The 25,680-nt window shown below is 40.6% G+C and overlaps 1 protein-coding gene across 3 annotated transcripts; it reads right to left on the reverse strand.

The window, feature by feature from the left end:
* Positions 1-1,945: 1,945 nt before the first annotated feature.
* Positions 1,946-25,549, reverse strand: bcl2l10 (BCL2 like 10). Of its 3 annotated transcripts, XM_079465366.1 has the most exons (6): positions 25,341-25,433; positions 24,327-24,737; positions 20,294-20,502; positions 2,854-3,029; positions 2,563-2,624; positions 1,946-2,468 (listed from the first exon to the last, which is right to left on the reverse strand). In XM_079465366.1, the coding sequence occupies exons 2-3, from the start codon at positions 24,732-24,734 to the stop codon at positions 20,380-20,382; spliced, it is 531 nt and encodes a 176-aa protein (XP_079321492.1). In that variant the 5' UTR covers positions 24,735-24,737; positions 25,341-25,433; the 3' UTR covers positions 1,946-2,468; positions 2,563-2,624; positions 2,854-3,029; positions 20,294-20,379. The 3 variants fall into 3 exon arrangements, with proteins under 3 accessions (XP_079321492.1, XP_079321491.1, XP_079321493.1); XM_079465365.1 differs by lacking the exons at positions 1,946-2,468; positions 2,563-2,624; positions 2,854-3,029 and having other exon boundaries at positions 19,743-20,502; positions 25,341-25,549; XM_079465367.1 differs by lacking the exons at positions 1,946-2,468; positions 2,563-2,624; positions 2,854-3,029; positions 20,294-20,502 and adding an exon at positions 23,295-23,997 and having other exon boundaries at positions 24,120-24,737; positions 25,341-25,429.
* Positions 25,550-25,680: the final 131 nt, after the last annotated feature.

Here is a 25,680-nt window from a genome sequence, read left to right on the forward strand (position 1 = left end):
TTTTATAGTAAAATAAAATTCACTTTTACCTAAATAGACAAAGAAAGTGTTGAGAGGTAGCCGTAGAGAACAGAACATAATGAAGTTTGGTTGGCCTACATACCATGTATTGCGAGGATCAGACAGATCTCTTCTCATCAGAAAGAAAGATTTTTATCTTATTCCACTGGCTCGGCCCTTCAAATCACAGGGAAATAACCCTTAGATGTTAAAACACCTGTCATCACATCTGATGCAATCTCATCCAAGTCTATCATACTCAGTCAAAAGAAAATAAGTAATCAATGTTTAAGTAGAGAGACTTGCAGGTTTGTCTTTGAACATTCTGATCTGTAAACATTGTTGCTGAATGTTTTTTACCGAATGACCTTTAAATTCAAGGGATCTTCTCTTCCTTGAGTCCGTTCTTCGTACGTCGCTAAGTCCCTCAGATGGATTTGATTGTTGACGATTTGGCATGATCTTAGATTGTTTGGTTCTTGGACGCTCATCCTGAACTTGCTGTCATAGCAACAGGTCCGTAAGCTTGAACCTGCTCGGGAGCAGGCATACTTCATGTAAACAGGATTAGATTGCGGCTTTATAAGCGGAGGACATAGGTAAGTCTGTCGCAGCCATGTCTTGTCCATTTATACGACAGCAACCTGTTGCGGAAGGTGCAAGAATAATTTGCAGAGTTTTTTAAATTAACTGTGTATTGCGGGATAGACAGGATCCTTTAGCGCAGCGCGATAGCGTAATTGTTGAGAGATACCGTTTTTCTAGTGAGGGTGTTATTTACATCATTAATTTGATGGAACCACACATTACGTGTTCAACACGGAGGAGCGGGGCTTTAACAACAGCACAGACTGTGTGCATTGGCCTGAGATTCTTTGCGAGTGGCACTTTCCTTTACACTATTGGAGATGCAGAGAACTTGGTTAAAAGTGCTGTCTGTCGTGCCATTCGCAAAGTTTATCTGGCGCTCAAGCAGTTTTTAGGGGGTTTTGTGGTATTTCCAAGCCACTTAAGACCACAGGTTGTAAAGCAGTATTTTTCGCTATTGCAGGTACATTTATAATTGTTAATGACATGCAATCATGACCATGCCAATAAGTGTGACTAACAGTATGTGTCCTTCAGGCTTCCCTAACGTGATTGGTGCCATAGACTGCACACACATCCCCATCAAGGCCCCACCAGGCCCCAATGAGGGGGATTTTGTGAACCAAAAGGGGGTTCACAGTTTAAATGTGCACGTAAATTCCTATTATAATTTTTATATTCCAGATTAGTAATATATTACTTGGGAAAAAAAGGAATGAAATCAAAAAGTATGCAGTTGACTGACTAAAATCTCTTAGATGGTGTGTGACTCTATGCTCCATATAACCAATGATGGAAGCAAAATGGCCAAGATCAGTGCATGACTCAAGAATTTTCAGAGAGTCACATTTATGCACATTATTTGAACGTGGTAAGGGAACATATACATTTCAAGCTCACAGTATTATACACAGTATTATGCTGAGCCTAACAGAACTGCATTTTTCCATTATACAGGGGATTTTGACGGGATCCTGCTTGGAGACAGGGGCTATGCCTGCAGGCAGTATTTTATGACGCCCTTCCCTGAGCCAAACCCTGGACCACAATCCCGTTACAATGCAGCTCTATCCAGGACAAGGGCACGCATTGAAATGACCTTTGGGCAACTAAAGGGAAGATTTCAGTGTCTGAAAAGTCTGAGGGTTGCACCGGACAGGGCCTGTGACAGAATTGTTGCATGTGCCATATTGCATAACATTGCCACTATCAGAAAGGAGAGGACCCCTGTGGTGGGGATGCAGCCTGATGATGACCTCCAGCCGGTGCACTTGGACCAACCTAGTGGCAGAGCTGCACGGGACCGAATGTGGAACACCATTTTTGAATTGAATAAAAGACAAGACAAATATGCTTAGTTCCTTGAGTTTTATTTAAAAGATTCTTTATAAAGAAAAGCCAGCAAGTCATCTTTTACCTGCAATAAGAGATAGTTATGTGAAATCTGCAATACTGCTATGTGTGAAATAGTGTATAGCACTTAACTGAAGGTCCTTTTGAAGCAACTCTATTTCCAGTCCAATTTTTCTCTTTTTTAAGTTGTCGGGTTCAATTTCTCCTCTTAATTTCTATTTTTTCACCTCAAAATACTCTATTTTTTGTTTAAGATGCCGCTTATATAGGAAACGGATGTCATCCTGTGTAATGTTGTGAAAAAAAGGGTCAAAACATGCCTCACGCAACAAAAGTAAAAGTACAACACTTTCCACCTCTGTATCAGTTCTATGTGCAGATTGTCTGTAAGCCTTTCTGTAGGTGTGGACTCCTGCAACTCAAGTTGCAGACAGAAAGAATAGGTACACAAGTATATATAAATTAGGGTCAAGTTATTTATGCACTTACAGGTTCTTCCTCCAAAGGACAGTCATCTGAGAGGATTTCTTCACAACACGTGCAATGAAAATAAATGGGTATTACAAAGTGTTGCACTCTTCCCGTTTTTTTTGTAAAAGTTAGAAAAAGTACACAACTTACTGCATATGCTGCAGCCACCACTTGCTTGGGAACAGGTAAAAGTGTTGGTGTATTATCTATAACTGCACAAAAGAGGGGGGACATAATGTCATTACAATTAACTACACTGTAAAAAAAATAATGTGATCAATAACTCATGGCAACATATTTTATATGAACTAGAAGTTTAGAAGTTTTCACTTTCACAAACATTTGAAATGACTGTACCAGCCATTTGGATTATACTTCATTTAATGCAGCAACAAACCATTTTACAGTGTACTAAGAGAATTGAAAGTTAATTTAGCCTACCAGTAATGAAGGTGTTGCTGCTACTGGTCCCTGGCTTTGGGTCTAAGGAAGAGCTGCACCCAGGGATGCCCTCCACAATGGGTCAGTTTGAATTCGACCCAAGGGCCAGCTCTTCTGCTGGGGTATATTGTGGGGTGCACCACCTGTTTTTTTTCTTTCAGCCTTTTTCTTGGTTGCTGTTATAAATAGACAAACACATCATTTAACAGTGGATTTTAAAAAGAGGAAAAAAGTGGCTTTTTAAAATAAGGACTGTACAAGAAGTAAAGGCTACCATTTTGTGGAATATTTCACTTTTAATTATTCCCATGTTCTAGTGGGTCCCGTGGTGGCTCTAACATAAAAGAACAAAGTAAATATGAAATAAAAGAACAAAGTAAATATGAAATAAAAGAACAAAGTAAATATGAAATAAAAAAAGTCTGCTACTTTTTTCCAGCCCTCTCTCCTGGCTTTTGCAGACTTTGAGGTGTTCCCTGGCGTTTTAATGAAATGTTCAAATTCGGCATAACCTTCCATTAAAAGCTCTTGTTCTGCTTGGGAGGAAAACTGGACGCGTTCTTTAGCCATGCTGAACAGCCAATAACACAGTTGCTGATCGTTGTTTCTACTATCGATACATATCCCCTTTTAAACCAACGCAAGAGCGCGCAATTATCTCAGATAACTCAATCCAGCGATACTAATCATAAACAACAGGTGTTTTCGAAGAACCCAATTAGCCGGATCATGATTAGCACGATGATATTATCTTGGATGTGTCATTTGAGGAGGATTGTGATGAGGGGGTCATACATTAATAACACATTGCATACAACTCCAAATCCATGACCTTCACCGTTGTTTTGATGTCACAGATGTTGTCAGGCAGTTTGCAGAGTTACATCTGGAGGGATGTCACAAAGGAACGTCATGCCAGGGCTTGTCGTGATGTAAGGGTTTGCGTGAATGAATCCTCCCTTTCCCCAGCTGACTGTAAATGATTAGTTTGCTCCTCTTACCCTACTGAGAAAATGCTGATGGTCTGGATATTAACATTCAGCTGCTCATTGTGAAGGAGATCAACATCACAGAGATTGTGGAATTTCCCCATTTCAATAATCTCTGTAATCCCAAAGACAAACAACTTCATGAGCAAGACCAGACATTTTCAGGACCAGATGTTTCATGAGATTAACATAAACGGGAATGTTGTGATGTGGTATCCGAATTTTATCACCAACAATATTGGAAGTCAACAGTGCCATTGGTGACTTACTGCATCAGGAAATTATTTTGCTGCTATTCACTGTACATGCTTGCAGAGAATTTGGAACACATTTCAGCAACTTTGTGTCCCTGCCTTTCCATGTGTGTTGTTTTGTGGTATTGGCCACAATTAAAAGAGGCCAGCCCTAATGATCATCAGCTCTCTTAATGGCAGCACTAACAACGAATGATGTTGCGACTTAACAAACACGACTAAATTTCTCGATATCAGCATCTTACATGATGTGATCTATCAAAGTGCTGCATGTTAAGCACCCCTACTTCTCATTATGTAGCATCTGTTGTTTGTGATCATATGAATGAGGTCACTGAATATTTAACCATCCCCCAGTAAACACATGTTTGTATGAAATACGTATGCATGAATTCTGTTCCAAAACAAGCGATCTAAAGGCTGTTTTAAAGGTCTGAAAGCACAGTTACTTTAATGTATTGGCTTTTATTTAGGCACACGTTTTCACAAACAAACCATGATCCTGTAGATACGTTTGCACTGAAATTTATCCTAAATGTTTAAAAAAAATTACTAAGAATTTTAACCTCATGTAAACTATAGACACATACTCGATAATTAAACACTATAAATGTGGTGGCCCTATATAAAATCACACATATTTTATATAATAATGTATACAGCACCCTCCATATTATTGTCACGATAGCAGACAGAACCCAGTTGCAGGTAATGAAGGGTTTCCAAAACTTTAATTTAAATAAACAAAAACCCACAATGGGGAAAACACAACTAAAGCAAGAATCAAAAACTTCCACGAGGGAAACAAAGCAAACAAGATCCAGAATTACTATAAATAATAAGTCAAAGACACGATTCTCACACAGGAACCAGTTACTCCATGGATCAGACAGGACAAACACATGTACAAAGCACAATGCACCGACCAGGGACAAAGGGACCTGAGACAATATATAGTAAAAACATAACCAGGGAAAATAGAACAGGGACGTGACAAGGATATAAAAAACTAGCAGGAAGATGACACGGGACAGGTGAGAGGGATGAACACAAATGGGGCGCTAACGGAGAACAAGGGGACGGAGCTAAAGACAGTATATTCACAGTGTTGTGGATTGACCACCTAATGCCGATTCTTTAAAGTTCTCAACCACTTCAGCACTCTGATCAGGGAATCGGAGTCATCAAATGTCTTTGAATCTTTTATTTATGCACAGGGTTTCACCATGTAGCATATACACATGCTGATATGCATTGGAGATTGTTTATTGTTCATTGCAGAAACTAAGTAAATAACTCAATGTCTAACATAAACATTCGCATACTATTCCATTAAAACAGCGCATGTCAAATGAAGCGATAACAACTCAATTAGCGTGCCATATGGAACTAGTGATTACGGGGTGCAAACAAAAGGTGCATATAAACAAATTGAGGTACATTACACAACATCCTCATTACGATATGAGAAACATAACAAATGTGGAGAATATATTGTAAACATATTACATTAGATATTAGCAACGGTAGCAGGATTAGCCGCGATGCTAGCGTCACTTCCACGTGCGTTTTACGTAAGAAATTAAGCATCATAAAGATCACGAAGCACCAATAAATTCACAAGCTTAATGTACAAACAGATTAGCCGTTTAAACATCCAGTATGACACAGCCATGGAGCAAACTTCCTTGGTCAATAACTTTGCCCTGCACATAGAGATCCTGCACAGGTGGAAGATGCTTCACATCGATCGGCTCTGTATACGCAACCAATAACGCGTCATTTACGCCAAACACGTATCAAGCTAGAAGTTGCGTAGTGCATATTTACATAATAAAGCTCCCACAATATACAAACCCAAAACATCAATATGTGATATAAATAATTCACAACACACAGTGATATTAACATTTTCTTAGCACACCAAGATGACATGATGTTGTCCAGTCACGACTTCTTGTTTTACAGGAGAATTAATATTAGTAACACAAAGCCCAAACCCCTTTAAACATTCATCACAATTGACAAAATATTGATTAAGAAAATGGCTTTAAGAAAATAGTTAAAACAATAAAATATCTCATTTCCAACATCAGGACAATGATCAAGAAGTTTCAATGGACTGGAGATGTGGCAAATCAGCTCTTAATAGGATGCGTGTCTATATTGTGTCAATGCACAGTGAGGAGAAGAATCTGAGTGGCCAAAGACTCTGCAAATAGCAAAGATGGAGAATTGCAGTAATCAGTTGAATTTTGGGGTCAGGAAGCATTTAATAAATATAAAGGAAAACCTCCATCAGCACAAGTTGTTTGGGACACTGTTCAAGAAACACATCTTCTGCTCTAATGCAAAAACAAATTCCACCATATTAATCTGCCATACTGAACTTCAGACAGGACCGGAGTCTGTGGCCATATTAAATGAATAACACAAGATAGATTTGGTGCACAATCAAAACCTGACTTGTTCTGCTAGAAATATTATTATATGTTGTGGTTCGATATTCCATTGGTTCTAAACAAATGTCCAAATCAACATAAAATGGGTCACTGAACACAAAACCAAGATCCTGCCATAGCCATCCCAGTTCTCTGATCTGAACATTACAGAACATGAGTGAGATGAACTGAAAAAGAGGGAGCACCAACATTTGAAGGATCTTAAGAGATTTTGTATGAAGGAATGGACTCGGACGACTTGCCATATATTCTCGTATAAAATGTCAGACGTAAAAGAAAAGACTCAGAGCTATTTTTCATGCAAATGGAGATTGCAGAAAGTTTTGAATACAAGGGTGCAATCATTGTGACCAGGGTGTATTAGAGAAAACATTTTTTACAATGTGATATTCCCCCCAATTCAAATTGTTTTACTCTAATTAAATGTTGGAATATTGTAGATAAAAATAAAAGATCAAAAGGAGAAACAATGCAGATTTATTTTTACAGCCTTCTTTTGTCATATTTACCAAGGGTGCCAATAATAATAGTGGAGAGATGCTGCATCTTCATTAAATTCATATAAAGAGTTTAGATCCAATACCCTGAGGACTCCACAAACTACTGATTCTTTCACTCTCCCCGCCAAACGGGGAAGAGGAGGCACAGGTTTGCTTATCAACAATAATTGTAAATGTTTCCCACTATCTCAACTAAGCAAGAACTATTCATTTGAATACCACACAATTAATATCACTTCTCCCACTCAGCTCAGTGTTGTCGTAGTTTACCGCCCACCAGGTCCTCTGCACAACTTAATTGAAGAGTTAGATGTGCTGCTCTCATCATTCCCGGAGGATAGCGACTCTCTCTTGTCTTTGGGGACTTCAACATCCTCCTGGAGAAACCATATGCTTCTGACTTCCACGCCCTCACCGCCTCATTCGACCTCATGCACCATGCCACAGCCGGTACTAACAGATCAGGAAACCAGCTTGATCTCATCCCCGTAACTGCACCACAGATAACATTAAAGTCACACCTCTTCACATTTCTGACCACTTCTACATCACTTTCAACATGCTCCTCACCACCACCAGTTTATTTTCGATGGAACATTCACTCTCTCTCCCCTAGCACCCTATTTGCTAAAGTGACATCATCTGTTCCCTCCAACTTTGCATCTCTAGATGTTCACACTGCCACTGACACCTCATGCTCTACACTTATAACCTTTGTCCTCAGTCCTCCAGATCACCTTGCACTACCCTCTCTTGGCCTTGGCTGTCTGACATCCTCTGTGAACAACAGAGCACATTCAGGGCTGCTAAAAGGAAATGCTGCAAGACCAAGAATCCTGCTGACCTAAGGGTCTGCTGGTCACTACTCTCCTCTTTCTCTGCTGGTGTTACCAGAGCTAAAACGTATTTCTACACCACCTAGGTGAGCAATGCACCTAACACATGGCAGCTTTTCAAGACATTTAACTCTCTTCTTTGCCCCCCTCCTCCCCCGCCCACTTCATCTTTGACTGCGGAGGACTTTGCTGTATTTCTCACTGAGAAAGCATCATTCATCAGCAAACAATTCTCAGCACTTCAGACCTCGGTACACACTACCCTCACTTCAAACATTGAACTCTCCTCTTTCGCCCCACTGAGTCACCAGATTTCTCTCCAGCCACCCCACCACCTGCCCCCTTAACCCAATCCCCTCCCATCTCCTCCAGGCCATATCCAGCACAGTCACACCTGCACTCACACACATCATCATCACCTCCCTGCTCACTGGCACTTTTCCATCCACATTCAAACAGGCCCAGGTCACGCCCCTACTACAGACCCGTCTCTCTCTCTCGATTCAATTCAATTCAATTTTATTTATATAGCGCTTTTTACAATTTGCATTGTTCCAAAGCAGCTTTGCAGGGGAAAATATGAAAAACACAAAAAAGGTAATACACAGCACATGAATAGTTTAACTTGTTATATAAACACCTGGTTAATAATATCTAATGTCAGCAGTCTCCCGTTGGTTTATTTTGCATATTTTGCATTAAGTGAATGCTTGGCTGAAAAGATGTGTCTTTAATCTAGATTTAAATTGGGTGAGTGTGTCTGATCCTGGAATAATATCAGGAAGTCTATTCCAGAGTTTAGGTGCTACGTATGAGAAAGCTCGACCCCCTTTGGTGGATTTAGTTATTCTAGGTGTTATCAAAAGTCCTGAGTTTTGAGATCTTAGAGAGCGTGATGGGTTGTAGTGTGATAGAAGCTCTGTTAGGTAGGTAGGGGCTAAACCCTTTAAGGCTTTATAAGTGATTAAAAGAACTTTAAAGTCAATATTTAATGTGTAGCCAGTGAAGGGTTGATAACATTGGGGTTATGTGATGGTATTTTCTGAACTAACTGTAGTTTGTTTATTGATGATGCAGGACAAACACTAAGTAGCGCATTACAGTAGTCAAGTCTTGAGGTCATAAATGCATGAATAAGCTTCTCCGCGTCAGCAACACATAGAATATTTCATCATTTGGCAACATTTCTTAGGTGGAAAAAGGCTGTTTTTGTGACATTTGAGTTGTGATTTTGAAATGACAGGTTGCTGTCTAATATAACGTCTAGATCTTTTACTGTATTTGTTGGAGTAACAGTACATCCTTCAACTTGCAGTTTATAATCAGAAGTATTCGGTTTGCGTGTCTTTGGTCCGATAAGTAATATTTCTGTTTTATTAGAATTTAAAAGAAGGAAATTACAAGTCATCCAATGTTTAATATCTTCTGCTAATTTGGATAGCTGGGAGGAATCATCTGGTCTTGATGAGATATATAGCTGAGTATCATCTGCATAGCAATGGAAGCTAATTCCATGTTTTTTAATAATGTTTCCGAGGGGAAGCATGTATATGGAGAACAGCACGGGTCCCAGAACCGATCCCTGTGGTAATCCATAATTTACTTGCGTTAGATTGGATGATTCCCCATTTAAATGGACAAATTGATGTCTGTCTGACAAGTAAGAGCCTGTCTCTCAATACAGGTATAATTGTTTAAGCGATCTAGAAGTATGTTATGGTCTACGGTATGGAACGCAGCACTAAGGTCAAGCAGGACCAGGAGTGAGATGTGACCTTTATCTGATGCTATAAGCAGGTCGTTTGTAATTTTAACGAGTGCAGTTTCATTACTATGATGCGGTCTAAAGCCTGACTGAAATGTTTCGTGTATGTCATTATTTTGTAAGAAAGAGCACAACTGAGTGCACACTACTTTTTCTAGTATTTTAGACAGGTATGGGAAATTTGAAATCGGTCTATAATTTCCTAATTCATTTGGAACTAAGTTTGGTTTCTTGATTAGAGTCTTAATGACGGCCATCTTAAAGGGTCCTGGGACATGGCCTAGATTAATTGACGAGTTGATAATGTTATAAATGGGCTCAATTACAACAGGTAGTAGCTCTTTTAATAATTTAGTTGGTATGGGGTCTAATAAGCAAGTTGTAGGTTTAGATGTTGCAATAAGTTTGATTAAATCTTCCTGTTTTATAGGTGAAAAACGCTGTAGCCTTTCTTTTGGAGCGATGGTTGGTGCTAATTCAGAGGACAGACTTGGAGGTTGAGTTTTTTTATTATTTTGTCGCAAATGTTTTCGATTTTCTCTGTTAATATATCATGAATTCATTGCTACCGAGGTGCGGCGGAATAGCCAGGTCAGGTGGTGTCTGTTTATTTGTTAATTTAGCAACAGATTGTTTTTGTTGGTTTCTATGAGGTTACGAAGGTGCTCAGCCTTTGCTGCTTTTAGTGCCTTTCTATAACAGTTTGCAGTCTCTTTCCACGCCATTTTAAAGACCTCTAATTGCGATTTTATCCATTTGCGCTCTAGTTTACGTGTTTCTCTTTTAAGGGCGCGGGTGTTGCTATTGTACCATGGTGCAATATTTTTCTCATTAATCTTGTTTGACTTCATAGGTGCGACAGTTTCTAATGTATTAGAGAAAATAGTGCCCAATTTGCTGGTCATGTCATCGAGCGATTCTTTATTTATTGGTAAGGTTTTTAAAGGAGTCAGATCTGGCAAGCTCTTTGCGAAACTATCTTTAGTAGCGGAGGTGATTGTTCTACCTTGTCGATAACGAGTTAAAGGGCTGATTCCTGATGTGCGCAAAGTATCTGTCATAAGATAGTGATTGGTGACATCGTCGCTTTGAGGAATAATATCTATATTGGTTAGATCGGCTCCGTGAGATATAATCAGGTCTAGTGTATGATTAAATCGATGAGTGGGTCCTTTGATGTGTCGTACTACTCCAAAAGATTGTAGTAGTTCTGTAAACGCCAGTGCTAATGCATCGTTAGCGCTATCTACGTGGATATTAAAATCTCAGACAATTAGTATTTTATCAACGTTAATCAATAGGTCCGATAGGAAGTCCACGAACTCTTTCAGAAAATCAGTATAGGGACCAGGGGGTCTATACACCGTAGCCATTGTAAAAGAAAGCAATGGTTTTTTACTTTTGGTAGGAATACTTATGTTCAACGCAAGCATTTCAAATGATTTAAATTTATGCTCTGTTCTCTGAGTTACAGTAAGAAAGTTTCTAAATATTGTAGCGACACCGCCACCCCGACCAACCGGACGTGGCTCATGCATATAACAGTAGCTTGGTGGGGTACACTCATTTAGACAGAAATAATCAATTGGTTTAAGCCAGGTCTCGGTAATCAAAACTGTTGTCTGTAATCATTTCATTTACAATAACTGCCCATAATTTAGTGATCTAATATTAAGTAGGCCAAACTTTATGAATTGGTTTTGGTTGTTTATTACATTGTCTTCAGGTTTAATCACGATCAGATTTTTCCACTGACTTTTGCCAAAATAATTACTTAGTAGTATTATTCGGGGGACACATACGGTCTCTATATATTTGGAAACAGTAACATTTATGGCAGTTGAGACTGGGGTCTCTCTCCTCCCATTTATTTCAAAAACTCTTGAAAGGGCAGTTTTCAACCAGGTGTCTTCCTACCTATCCCAGAATAAACTACTAGATTACAAGCAGTCTGTCTTCAAAATAAACCCCTTCACTGAGACTGCACTGCTATCGGTCACAAAAGCACAACGGCTAGCCAAGGCGGAATCTAAATCCTTGGTCATGATTCTGCTAGACTTGTCTGCAGCGTTCAAAACTGTCAATCACCAGATACAGCTAGCAACCTTGTCACCTCGAGGAATCTCAGGCACTCCTCTCCACTGGTTCAAATCCTACCTCTCCGGCAGATCCTTCAGGGTGTCATGGAGGGGCTCGCTCTCCACTCCTCACCACATAATCACTGGGGTTCCTCACAGATCAGTGTTTGGACCGCTCCTTTCCTCTTTCTACATGACATCATTGGGACCCATCATACAGGCACACAGCTTCTCCTATCACTGTTATGGTGACAACACCCTAATTTCACCCAGGCGATATCACTGTAGTGGCTCACATTACAGGAACCCTGCCAAGACAGAACTACTCGTGTTTCCTGGCAGACCCCACAGTGCAACACGATCTCACCATCCAGCTTGGCAATACCACAATCACTTCTTCCAAAACAGCCAGGAACCTCTGAGTCATATTTGATGAACAGCTGTCCTTCAATGATCACATTGCAAAGACAATGCGATCATGCTGATATGCCTAATTCAACTTTCAAAAGGTTAGACCCTACCTCACTGAGCATGCGGCACAACTCCTTGTCCAGGCCCTGGTAATCTCAAGGTTGGACTACTCCAATGCTCTCCTTGCTGGTCTTCCTGCAAAGGCTATCAAACCACTCCAGCTGGTTCAAAACGCAGCAGCATGCCTCATCTTCCAACAACCCAAAAGGGTTCATGTGACACCCCTTTTCATCTCTCTCCACTGGCTACCGGTTGAAGCCCGGATCAGATTCAAGTCACTGATGTTTGCATACAGGACTATCACTGGATCTGCACCGGCATACTTTCACACCCTACTACACTCCTACACCCCATCAAGAACCCTGCTCATTTATGCAACTTAACTCTTTATATTCTTTCTGTATTATGCATTCTATTTAAAAAAAGATAAATTTCACATGACAGTAAGTTTCTCGATTATTATCAGTACATTTTTCTTTCATTACTATACACTCACCTAAAGGATTATTAGGAACACCATTCTAATACTGTGTTTGATTCGAGCTTTGTGACATGGTGCATTATCCTGCTGGAAGTAGCCATCAGAGGATGGTCATAAAGGGATGGACATTGTCAGAAACAATGCTCAGTTTGGCCGTGGCATTTAAACGATGCCCAATTGGCACTTAGGGGCCTAAAGTGTGCCAAGAAAACATCTCCAACACCATTACACCACCACCACCAGCCTGCACAGTGGTAACAAGGCATGATGTAACGAAATGTGGTTTAGGTCTAACCAGAAGTGCAGTTAGCAAGTGCAGGATATACAGTTAGAATAAATACAGAATACAGTATGAGAGAATATAATACAGTGGGCATGGACTATAAAAATATTTTGCAGTAGGAATGTTCTATGAAAATATGACAGTAGGTATATACTATGAACAATATATACAGATGGCTATATACTATGAACATTAATGTACAGGTGGATATGAACAGATAATAATTTAGACTAAAATAGTGCAAGTGACTTAGGTATGCATCAATTATTGACATTAGCTATTAAAGTTGCAATGCAATAGGTGAGTTAATGCAGTTGTTGAAGTTAATGCAGTTATTAAAGTTACGGTGAAGTATACGAGTTAATGCAGTTAATAGGTTGCAGTCCAGAAGATGAGTTAATGCAGTTTATAGGTTACAGAGCAGTAGATAAGTTAATGCAGTTATTGAAGTTACAGTGCAATAGATGAGTAGATGCAGTTAACAGTTACCGTGCAGTAGATTAGTTAATGCAGTTATTGAAGTTACAGTGCAATAGATGAGTTAATGCAGTTTATAGGTTACAGTGCCGTAGATTAGTTAATGCAGTTATTGAAGTTACAGTGCAATAGATGAGTAGATGCAGTTAATAGAATTACAGTTCAGTAGATAGGTTAGTGCAGTTATGGAAGTGGTCCATTAGTGCAAATGAGCATTCAGTTAAATATTCCTGGTGTGCAAGTGAGCAGTATAGAGTGCAAATGATGCTGTGTGTGTGTAAACAGTCCGGTAGAGCAGATAACATGAAGTACTGGTGTGTACAGTTCAGTCATGCATGCAGCCCTGTAGTGCAATGTAAACAATGTTATAGCAGCATTGGAGCTTGTGCTCAGCAACAGAACAGTTCCCGTACCAGACTGTGACACAGTTGGTCAGGATGCTCTCTATCGTACAGCGATAGAAGTTCACAAGGATAGTTGAAGACAGTTGGTTCTTCTTCAGTGTCCTCAGAAAGAAGAGACGCTGGTGAGCCTTCTTGACCAGGCATGAGGTGTTGGTGGTCCAGGACAGGTCCTCCGAAATGTGAGAGTCCCCAGGAACTTAAAACTGGAAACATGTTCAACAGCCATCCCATTAATGTGGATGGGGTCGTGTGTGCCTCCTTTCGCCTTCCTGAAGTCCACGATGATCTCCTTTGTCTTGGCGGTGTTAAGGAGCAGGTTGTTGTCTGAGCACGATGTGGCCAGGTGCCGGACCTCCTCCCTGTATGCAGTCTCATCGTTGTTGCTGATGAGACCAATCACTGTTGTATCGTCTGCAAACTTGATGAAGGAGTTAGATCCGTTCACAGGCCTGCAGTCGAGTGTGAAAAGGGAGTAGAGAAAGGGGCTCAGTACGCAGCCCTGTGGTACACCAGTGTTGAGGGTGGTGGTGATGGAGCAGATGGGGCCTAACCTAACAAGCTGAGGCCTGTTCGTCAGGAAGTCCATAATCCAGTTGCAGGTAGGGTTGTTGATGCCTAGGTTTCCAAGTTTGACGATTAGCTTGGAAGGGATGACGGTATTGAAAGCAGAACTGGAGTCTACGAACAGCATACGTGCATAAGTGTCCTTATTGTCCAGATGTGTGAGCACGGAGTGCAGCGCCATGGACACTGCATCATCTGTGCTCATATTGTTGCGATAGGCAAATCGGTATGGGTCCAGTGTGGGTGGTAGAGAGTCCTTTAGGTGTGCCAGGACCAGCCGCTCAAAGCACTTCATGACAATGGGTGTGAGTGCTACAGGTCGGTAGACGTTCAGGCACGTCGGGTTAGAATTTTTTGGAATGGGCACAATGGACGTGGATTTAAAACATGCTGGAACCACTGCTTGGGCGAGGGACAGGTTGAAGATGTCCGTGAAGGCCCCCGCGAGCTGCTCTGAACATGCACGGAGTACGCGACCAGGGATGCCATCTGGACCAGCAGCCTTGCGCGCGTTGATCCGGCTAAGTGCATTGTGAACTTCAGTGGCGTTAAGTGTGATGATTGGGTGGTCAGCCTAGGGTGGGAGCCTGGTAGCTGTTTCCTTGTTGTCTCTCTCAAAGCGAGCATAAAAGTCATTAAGCTCGTTCAGGAAGACGGCATCTGTGGCTATGGGGGTGAAGTGGTTGGGTTTGTAATCACTGATGGCCTGGATGCCCTGCCACATGCGTCGAGGGTCAGAATTAGAAAAATGCTCCTCTAGCTTCAACTTGTAGCAGTGCTTGGCCTTTTTGATGCCCCTCTTCAGATTTGCCCTAGAAGTACTGTAGGCCTGTGCATCATCCGATCGGAAGGGAATTTCAACAGGAGGCGCACTTCCTTGTTCATCCATGGCTTCTGATTAGGGTACGTGGTGATCTGCTTCTGGGTTGTGACACTATCAATGGTGGAATTTATGTAGTCCAATACAGAGGAGGTGTAACTGTTGATGTCCGTGTGAGAGCCACTGGTGGCCTGAGAAGCAAACAGACTCCAGTCTGTGTGTAGAAACCTTTCCTGGAGTGAAAAGTCTGCCCCCGCAGGCCACACCTTGATGGTCTTCACTGATGGCTTCACACGATTAATGTGATTAATGTACTTGGGGGTGAGGAACAAAGAAAGGTGATCAGATTGACCCAGGTGGGGGATGGGGGTCGCGGCGTAAGCTTTAGCCATGTTTGTGTAGACATGATCCAAAGTTTTGTTTCCTCTTGTGTGGCAGGAAACATGCTGATGAAATTTATGGAGCACTGTCTTTAAGTTTCAGTGATTAAAATCTCCTGCAACAATAAATGCAGCCTCCGGGTGAGCAGTCTGTTGTTTACTGATGGCTGCATGGAGTTCTTTCATAGCAAGCTTGGTATCAGCATCCGGTGGAATATAAGCTGCCGTTATAATGGTGGAAGTGAATTCCCGTGGCAGATAAAACGGTCTACATTTAACCATAATTGCATTAATTAGAAATTGAACAGGTGTTCCTAAAAATCCTTTAGGTGAGTGTATATCATCATAATAATTTTCACTTCGTAGCATGTGAAAAGTCCTTAAGTGGAGCTGGTTTAGCAGTGTTTTATGCAAATTACTTACCTTCGGCATGGAGTTGCTTATTTCAATACTTGATCTAAATTACAATATGTATATGTCAATAATTTTAAATAGACATCATTAAAAGGTGGATATCTGAAACCGTAATTGCGATTTATAGATTTCACATTTGAAAAAGAACGTTCATCCTATGAATCACACGTACGCACTTTGAGAAATGAAAGTAAAATCTAATTTACTACAGTTTCTATGCAATATTTCATCCTAACTTCATCTAACAAGAAACCTTTCTGTGACGTGGGATTTTGTCTTCTTATGAATGTGAGTCGCACAAAAACGTACAACTATTAGACAAAATCTAGGCTCAGTCTAAGACATAGATGCATATATGGTACACTTTACTGGAAACACTTCAGCATAGAGGTATGCAAATTGCCATGAGATTATCAATATTTGTATGACATTCAGAGAGTTGTCTAGGTAGGGTCACTTACAGTATTAGGTTCAGTTGCCTATGTAGGCAGAAGACAGCTGACTAGGTTTCATAGCAGAGGCCTTGAACTAAAGTGGATAAAGAACATGATTTCTCAATGAGAGGCATCTCGTGAGTTTCCCCAGACACAAATTCTGTAAGAATGATGATATAGCCAAATGGGAAATTACTTCGTCTCACCTGTGTCGTTTAAACACGCAGAACACACTACTGCAGTATGAAAGGTTTATCTGATCCCTCCTATCATTTCGGCGTGTGATGCAGATCAGAGGACGAAACGCATGGCGTCCGTATCTCATTTACAAGCTTTGGCCTGCAGACAGCGGATAAATGACAACGAGGCAACGTGACACTGTGGTGTGAAGCACCTGTCACCAGACGGCCAAATGTCCCAGACAAGAACAACGTGCAGATGGACAGTCCTAATGATGATGAATATTTCAAGAAACACTGGAAACAATGGTGAGTCAGGAGGGAGGCTCTGTTCCGCAGCTCGCTGCATAAGCTGTCCTCCATACTTACAAGATCAAAACAATGCCCACTAGGCTTACATAATGAAAATTATAAGCAGAACTAAACTTTAGCCAATGTGATCCAAGATAAACCTAATGATATTATATCCCAGGTGAGAAAAAGTGCACTTCCATACTGTACTAAAAGTGCTCTACTTTCACGCACACATTTTTATACTAACAATTATTCTTTAGTACTTCAAATAATCTTTACAACATCTGAGGGTCCTTAACTGTGACACCATGAATATGAACTAGAATCTGCTGATAGCATCCTATCTCTGTATAAAAAAGATTTTTAGTTACTACTTGAAGTAGACTTGAACCCTTCTTTTATACACCAATGTGTACTACAAGTGGTAACTGAAGATTTTCTTCACTTGGGATTGGGCAGATGTGTAATAGATAGTATCTAGGGATTCAACATAATACGATTCAAGATCAATTAAAACATATACAAAGAAAGCTCATTTTGGACAGAAACTGACATTTAATTTTGTGGCTAGTGCTATCAAACATTTGAAAGTCTTTAAAGGAGCAATGTGGAGATTTTAGCGGCATCTAGTGGTGAGGTTAACATTGCAACCAATGGCTCACTCCTCCGCTCCCTTTCGAAGCACTACGCTGGCTGAAATAACATCTAAGATGTCGTCAAGTTTTTGCTTCTTAGCTGAAGGAGGTAATGGCTTGGGAACAAGCTCTGTAGAGCACTTTATGCGTTTAGGGCTACTGCAGGAACAACATGGAGAATTCAATGCTAGGGGACCCGCAGTGTATGTAGATAGAAATAAAATCATAACGCTTGATTATGTGAGGTCTTTATATACATCTAGTTATGTATATTATATTGCATTTTTGCCAAAACATTACACAGCTTCTTTTGCGTCTTGTTCTTTCGTGAATGATCACAGTGTTTACGATGAATGAATATACACAGTCATGTACATATTAGTGTTTTGTGCCAAAGACATGTTGAAAAGCGGTTCAAAAACAGGGTTCCGAATACAAGCTGTCTGGGTGATGAGGTTTTATGCTTCCAGACAAAGGGACATATTGATATTGGTCCAGCTCAGTTTTCTCAGACATTCTACAATAAATAGCATCACACAAAGAACCACCACACTGCTTTAACACTCTTAACCCATCCCTTTTTAAATTGCAGTTATACATTTTGGATTGTAGTAACGGTATCTTTTCGGCAGACATGCACGTTGTCAGAAGCTGTGAAGAAACAGGATACAGCTCAGCGCTTTCATTGGTACAAATTCTCAGAATCGTGACAGGAAAACACACTTTGGCCAAGACAGACTGCTAGACCAAAAACACCAGAGTTCAGCTCAGCAGATGTTCTGTTACCATCAGATCTGAACACTGAAACAAGCGTTTGATTACTCATGTTATTGTCTGTTTTTACTTCTCCCGAGTAATTCTAAAAGGAACATATTAGACAAAACAAACTATATGAGCACTAGTCTGTGTGAAGCAAAGGTGTGACCAGTGACCAATTCATCCAACGCTCTCGATACCTTTTTATAGAACGCGCAGAAACTCTTGCGTTCTCAGGACCAGCATGCCTTTGAAGAGCAAGTTACTTACAATAGAATCAAAGATAGCCCACATCACCACTGGGACTTTGATGCTGGTATTTGTACGATTGTTCATTAAAACACAGCAGAGAATGGCTTCAAAGAGACTACTCATGTTATGACGAGAGTAGATACAAAAATGATATGAATGCATTTTTATTTACTGTTCCGCAAAAATAAATAATCTTAAAAATCGCTGTATTATTACATATTCATACAAAACATCCAGGTTTTGTTGGACTGGTCTGGGTTTGAGCCAAGCTGAACGATTGCATGATAGTTTGAACAAAGAGCAGGATAAAGTCCAGGTGTGAAGGGAGAAAATACATCCTTGTTCCCTCAATATGATGCCTCATTATATCTGTGAAAGACATACAGAAAAGGGCCAGAACGGAAGAGCGAATGCAAAGCGCTGACAAATTCAGTCCACCAATGCAAACTAAATGTGCAAGATAATAAAAAGCTGTGTAAATACAGACACGCTGCGGACTTAGGCAGAGCTGTGATCCATCCAAAATTCCAAAGCAATTCCAGAGCTGACAACAGGATTCTCTGTAAACTGAATTTGCATTTTAATACGCAATTCAATTTATCATTTGTTACCTTCATTTATTCAGAAGAACTTCAAACAATGTTTATATTTTGCATAATAGTGACTGTATGTGTTTTAGGTATAGGTGTGACATTTTGAGTTCAGGGCTAGACTTGATTTGCCACTGGGATGGTTTTGTTACGGAGATCTGGAACCCTGAAATTGAGCCATAAAGCAGACTTTAAACATTTAAACCTTTCCCAAAACTGTGGAGAATTCCCTATTTTACTTATAAATTCATCAGGATATTTAAAAAGATCTGCAAATTAATAATGACTTTAAATCAACGATCAGCTTTAAGGTACTAAAGAAATGCAAACAAGTTGGTTTGCACATACGTAAGCAACATTCTTGTGGCAACAACAAACCTCTTAAAGGAGGCGATAAACCTCCATTTAAAATGCTTGGCTGCCAGCCATGTAGGTTAACATTCAGGAAACTAGATGTAAAACACAGTAGTTTGTTTCTGAGGAGCGCCATACAAATGTGTCCCAAATGATACCAATGCATACACTCAAGCCCACTGCATACAGCGCACAAAATACACAAGATTCCATTGACTTCATCTTTACAGTTACATCGTTTTTATTAAGAAAGAGGTTAATAAATAAAACAATGAAAAAATATAATGTTTTGTCAATTGTTGGGAATTTCCTAAATATGAATCATTTGTTCTTGAAAGGTAAATAAATACATTTACAACGTAAACTGGTCATTTACAATTGGGCAGAATAATCACAAATTATGAAAGAAACTCAACAAGCAAGCACCTTTAAAACAAATGACCTTTGAGACAAAACCGAGTGGCATCCCAAAAAGTGTAAATATCAAATGTAAACCAAAAAGTGGTGTGATGAGTTTGCGGTGAAGAATAGGCGTCATTATAAAATATATTCTCTCTGTCAATTTAAAGTGAACGCTTGCTCGACTGAGGAAAATATCACAAGCGAACTGTGGTATTATTCTATACTCGCAAAACAAACAGTAAATCCTCTCTAAACTAACAAGATGCACAATCAACCTGAATCACCGGTGTGCTTTATACGTTTGGATGAGGAGAAAATGATAAAAATAATGATAATAATTTGACTGAGAACTTGAAGATTTGTTACCCTTTAAGAGCCATGTTTTCTTTGTCGATAGGACAGATTTGAACAGGAAAGTAAAGGCAGGTGTGTGTGTTTGTCGGTAAAAGCGTTCAGCGGACCAAGAGAAAGGTTAGACCAGCTAAACCCACTCCTGCTGCTGCAAACAGTGCCGTCTTCATCGAGGACTCTTGCTTTACCTCTCTGGCGGTGTGGAAAAACCTGTAGAAACCCTCCTGAAACAGACAGAAGGAGTCAGGGTGAGCTTAAGCATGACACAATGAAGAAAACACAGCAATTGAAGACGGTAACATAACATCATGGCCAGTTCCTCACTCTGAGCATTCGGGAGAATTACCAAACACGTGTCTACAGCGGACGGGACCGGCGTGACGCCACGCGACATACAGACATTAGAAACTTATTAGAACTAGGGATGCTGCGGTGATGGAATTTTCCCACCGGGTAATGGATGTGTAAAATACAAGGGTTTGCTGTGGGGGGGTTAAAATCAATGCAATTCGGGAACGGGTATTAAAGATTTACATTTAGTCATGTAGCAGATGCTTTTATCCAAAGCGACTTGGATAAATAAGCGATATGTCATACAAAGAGCAATAGTACAATAGGTGCTTATACAAAGTTACTAGTTTCAACAAAAGCTAGACCACTACCTGTTGAGAGAAGAGGGTAATGATGGTTTCAATACCTTTTTTAATAAAAAAAAACAATGACATTTGCTTCCATTAAACACAGAATAATCACAGCACACATCAAGCAGAAAATAAACAAGAAACGAAAATGAAAAACATTTACGCTAGACAAATTGCCTATATTAACAAAAAGAGTAATCACGGCACACATTGAACAACAAATAAATCAAAAAGAAACTAATAAGAAAGGAATAGGAAACGAAAAACTTTTATGTAAAATGGACTAGTTTTGATGCAATGAAAGATGAAACTGAAACCTTAACCGGCTCTTGACGACAGTCCTTACATCCTCTCCTACATGTTCTGTGACAGATGACCTCGGCCATCGTCCTGTCAGTCAGCTCTTGACTCTCCTCACATTTTACTGTTAAATCTAAGACCCACGTGACATCAACCATATCAATGTGATAACTGTAAAATTACACCCTATATACTGTACCTAAGCTATTGATAGCTTATTTGGAAAATTGGTTCTATGGCATTGAAGCACCTTTAATATTAACACCGTGTCCACACTGGACGCGGCTCAACAATAGAACCCATTATACTGGATGCGACGATCCCTTAAGAACGGCCTCATTTCGCCGCATCCGGTGAAGGCACAGTGTAAGAATCTATGGTAACTGTAGCAAAACCATGGTGAATTATTGCTTACCATAGTTGAACTATAATAACACTGTTTGTTGTAGTAAATCCATGGTTCATTTTCGTAAGGGAACAGGAATAATCCCAAACCGAAGCAAATAGCTTTCTTAAATAGCTTTTAACTTTTCAATCAGGTTGTATTTGTAATCGAGTAAATGCATGAAATAACATGAACTAACTATGAATAAAGTCATTTCTAAGCATTTATTCATCTTCATAAAATATATGTAGTTCCACTAAATGCTGAAATGATCCTGAACTAAGATGAATAAATGCTGAAGAAGAGTTGTTCGTGCTAGCTAATGCACTACTTACAAATACAACCCTATTACAGTTCTACATGGATACAGCGAGCTCACAAGCACATACGGGTTTTACTGCTGCGTGTAAGCAGCAAACAAACACAAAGCTTCTTCAGACACAACACCTGCTCTACCGCTCCGAGTGAGTCCAGGTGCACAGCTTATAATCATATGAGCAAAGCAATAGAAACCAACCATGCGCTTTATACACAATAGACTAAATGGATGAGAGGTCTTTGTGTTTATGTGGCAGCTGTTAAAGGCCAAAAGACAAAACAGAGCAGAGAAAGAGTTACGCCAGGCCTATAAAACTGTTCATTCACATGCATGTTGCCATTTGCCTTATGGCACAAGACTTGGAGTTGAACTGTACGATATCAAACATCACTGGTGGCATGACGGCAGACCAAAGAACAGAATGTGTACGGTCTCTTTAACCCCTTAGGTTTATGTCATGTTATTCCCACCTGGAAGGATGCCACAAACTATTCGCTCATGCGTGACTCACAACAGACAAGGTTTAAGGGCACGAGCACAGTCAAATACTTTTTCTCGGTTTCTTACACAAGGCAAGCAAATGACTTTAGAAGGCATTATAATAAAACACATTTCTGATCATGTTATGGTACTTTTACCAGAGGCTCTCGAGCTCCATAGAGCACTGTATGAAAAAACAGCGGCGACATTTTAGAAAATATCTCCTCCTATAAAAAACAGGCGATAGGAAAGTCACACCGTTCAGCATCAGCCAAAGTTAGACACAGCAGGTCAGTGCAAAATAATCTGTTGTTGACCTTTGGAATAGAACACCGTGAGACACACACGTTCATTTGTGATCACAAGGCTTCGCTTAGCAGCATCCATTAGGACCTGTAGTCCAAAACATTTGGGGAAACATGGATATACGGACATGCACACATTTACTTTCTTTCCACTTCAATGATGCGATCTGATGAGTTCCATATCACTCCGTCACTGCCATGACCATAGATGTTGTATACATGTTTCTATGGGCCGCTACATGCAAATTGTTATTTTGTAAATTTGAAATAAAACACTACCGTTTATCACATTCATTTAATCTTTATTCTTAAAACCTAGAAAAGAATTCACCACAGGATAATCGGGTCGATTTCTCCCCTTCTGACAATCCAAGTCCTGATGATCTTAAACAGCTCTACAGATTATTTTATCCGATTTTCCTGTGGTGTTATGTGTGTGAAGAGTGAATGAACCTGATCGGAAGCACACCCCAACACAAATCGTGAATATTCAACATGTACGATCAGAAATCCGGATGTGTGGGGGAACCCAGAGGACAAACCCAATCAGAAAGCCAGCTGACAGAAGCACAACAACTGTAGTCGTGACTTCAACAAACCCTTTTCTTTATTGTGTCAATAGCATCACAAACACCATCATCACAATTATAAACAAATGTCAGGCTATGTGCAAGTACGGTAGTGGAAGGAGTCCAAGTGGTCTGATGCTTTAAAGTAGAACAGAAAAAATAGATCCAGTGGAGCCAGTAGACACTTTCAGGTGATACTGTCAGCAGCTACATTTTACAAGACGGTATTAATATCATTTTTGTATTAAAGTGAATACATAACTACCACAACATTTGAGTTGCAATATAATATATACCTAATGTTGTGCCACCTTAAATGCAGTAGACGATGCTGCTTGAGCAATTTCTCAATGATAAATAATATTTTTAAATGACATAAAAGGATATAGTGCACCATAAAGGACAAATGGGGTGAATTCGGACACGGCTACTTTGTTTAGATAAACATCTGATTTAATCAGGTACAAATTTGGCCGCACACAACATGTGTCGGCATGTAATTCCAGATGATCTCCTGGAGCTCTTTTGGCAGGGAACTGTGGATTAAAACCTTCATAGTTCAGCGCATTCGAGTGGAAGAACTCAGACTTGGCGAGACATTTTAGAGCAGTTTTAAATGTACTTTAAAGAGCAGTATAACGTCCCCACAAGCATTCCCAGGATTCTTTGGCTTCCAGCAGTCACGAAGGCGGATGCTGTTCTCCATTAAAAGATCCCTACCTACCGATTACAGTATAAAAGGTCGACATGAAAAGGACACAGATAGAAAGAAAACCCAAAAGATCAAACACGCGGCACAAATGGGTTGGCCTTTAAAACAAAGCGCACACACGAACAATTACCAGAAATGTGATGCAAGACATTTTCAACACCCACACATCAACCAAAACGAGAGCGTGGGCTGCATGGCTTGGTTTCTTCTTGTGTGGAAACTCCCTCGCCAAAAACCTATGGATTACATCTAGGGCCTTCCCCTGACCAAGGCGCTGAAACCATTATGTAGAACATCGATGGGTACCACGCGAAACACAGTATATTGCTATGCTTACCCAGCCTCCGTTTTCCATCAGCCATTCTCGCTTTTCCCCTCCCAGGTAGTCCGCTACGGTCTCGGCCAGTCTCGGAGAGCACTCCGAATTCCCTCGCCTGGAGAGAAGCTCACTGGCCAGCACTCCAGTGAAAGTAAAGATGGAGACCACCCTTCCCCAGTTCATTTTCCCATCTCCCACCAGTTCCCTCATGACGCTGTGCAGACACTCGCTGGGATCGGATCCGCAGGTGCCGAGGAACTCCTGGGAGAGCGATCTGAATTTGCTCCTGTGCTGCTGCTCCATCTCTTTGGCCAGGTGTCTCATGGCTCGAGCGGACTCGCTGGGAGGCGTCTGTTGGATCCCGCTGCAGAAACCCACGTAATCTTCTGCCAGCACAAAAGTCTCTTTCCTCAACCAACAGGACATTTTCTGAAAGTCAGGATCAAACGTACATGTGTGTATTACACCAGGCTGTGTGCTTTCCTTTCTCATCAAATATAGCTGATCTGAGCAGTGTGTTTTTCATTATACACTTATCTTAAGCCCAAAAACATAGGAATCGTTGGCAAATTGGTATTGTCTCTAACAACTATTGTTATTATTGTGAAACTCCTCCCGAAATGTCACCATATCAGAAGTTTTACTTTCATTTTAAGTTCATGCACAGTGTGCAGTGCGCACGAGCCAGACATCGGTCAGTCGTTTATAATAGTGACGGCCTTCATCTCTGTAATAACTCTCGGATTCAGATGAACCACTAGAAACCTCGAGCTTGTTTAAATAGCTGAAGCTACATGAATGAATCAGATGTGATGAAACAGAATATTGTCGAGCGCAACGGTGTGAAACACAAAGCCGGCTTCGCCATTGCGCACCAGAACACAAAGACGCGCGGCCGGCGACACACACAGTGCGTCTAAACATACACACAGACTCCTCCTCCATTTATTATAACTCTCTTTACACTACACTATTCTATTCTCTATTCTCAGATGAGTTGAGTACGAACGTGAAAATAAAACAGCGACTCACCCTCCCAGCGATGTCGGACTGCGCGCTCCGGCAGGCAGATCTCAGATCAGACGCTCTTCCGACATTCCGCGCATCATCCACGCCTCCTTTCTCTTAGCCACGCCCCGATATATGATGTCATACTTCGATCGACGGAGAGGGGTTGCCAGATTGGTATCCAGGCCACTCGTTTCAGGACACACGATCCTGACCGGAAGGGGCGTGCCGGCAGTTGGACGCATGCGCATTTGTTGCATTATATTAAAATGTTATATTATGATATAAATAGCTCTGTGGCTTTGAGTCAAGGAACACCTTCAAGGTTTCTGATCAAAAGAGTTCACCGCTGTTATTTTTAATG

Source organism: Barbatula barbatula (genome assembly GCF_947034865.1).
Source record: "Barbatula barbatula genome assembly, chromosome: 10".
Taxonomy (NCBI): domain Eukaryota; kingdom Metazoa; phylum Chordata; class Actinopteri; order Cypriniformes; family Nemacheilidae; genus Barbatula; species Barbatula barbatula.

Bases quoted from the DNA above. Each gene is read 5' to 3' on its own strand.
- bcl2l10 (XM_079465366.1), bottom strand. From the start codon at position 24,734: ATGTCCTGTTGGTTGAGGAAAGAGACTTTTGTGCTGGCAGAAGATTAC. The intron at 20,503-24,326 runs GTAAGCATAGCA...TGTCTGTTTCAG, and splicing joins TGATGGAAAACGGAGGCTGG to GAGGGTTTCTACAGGTTTTT.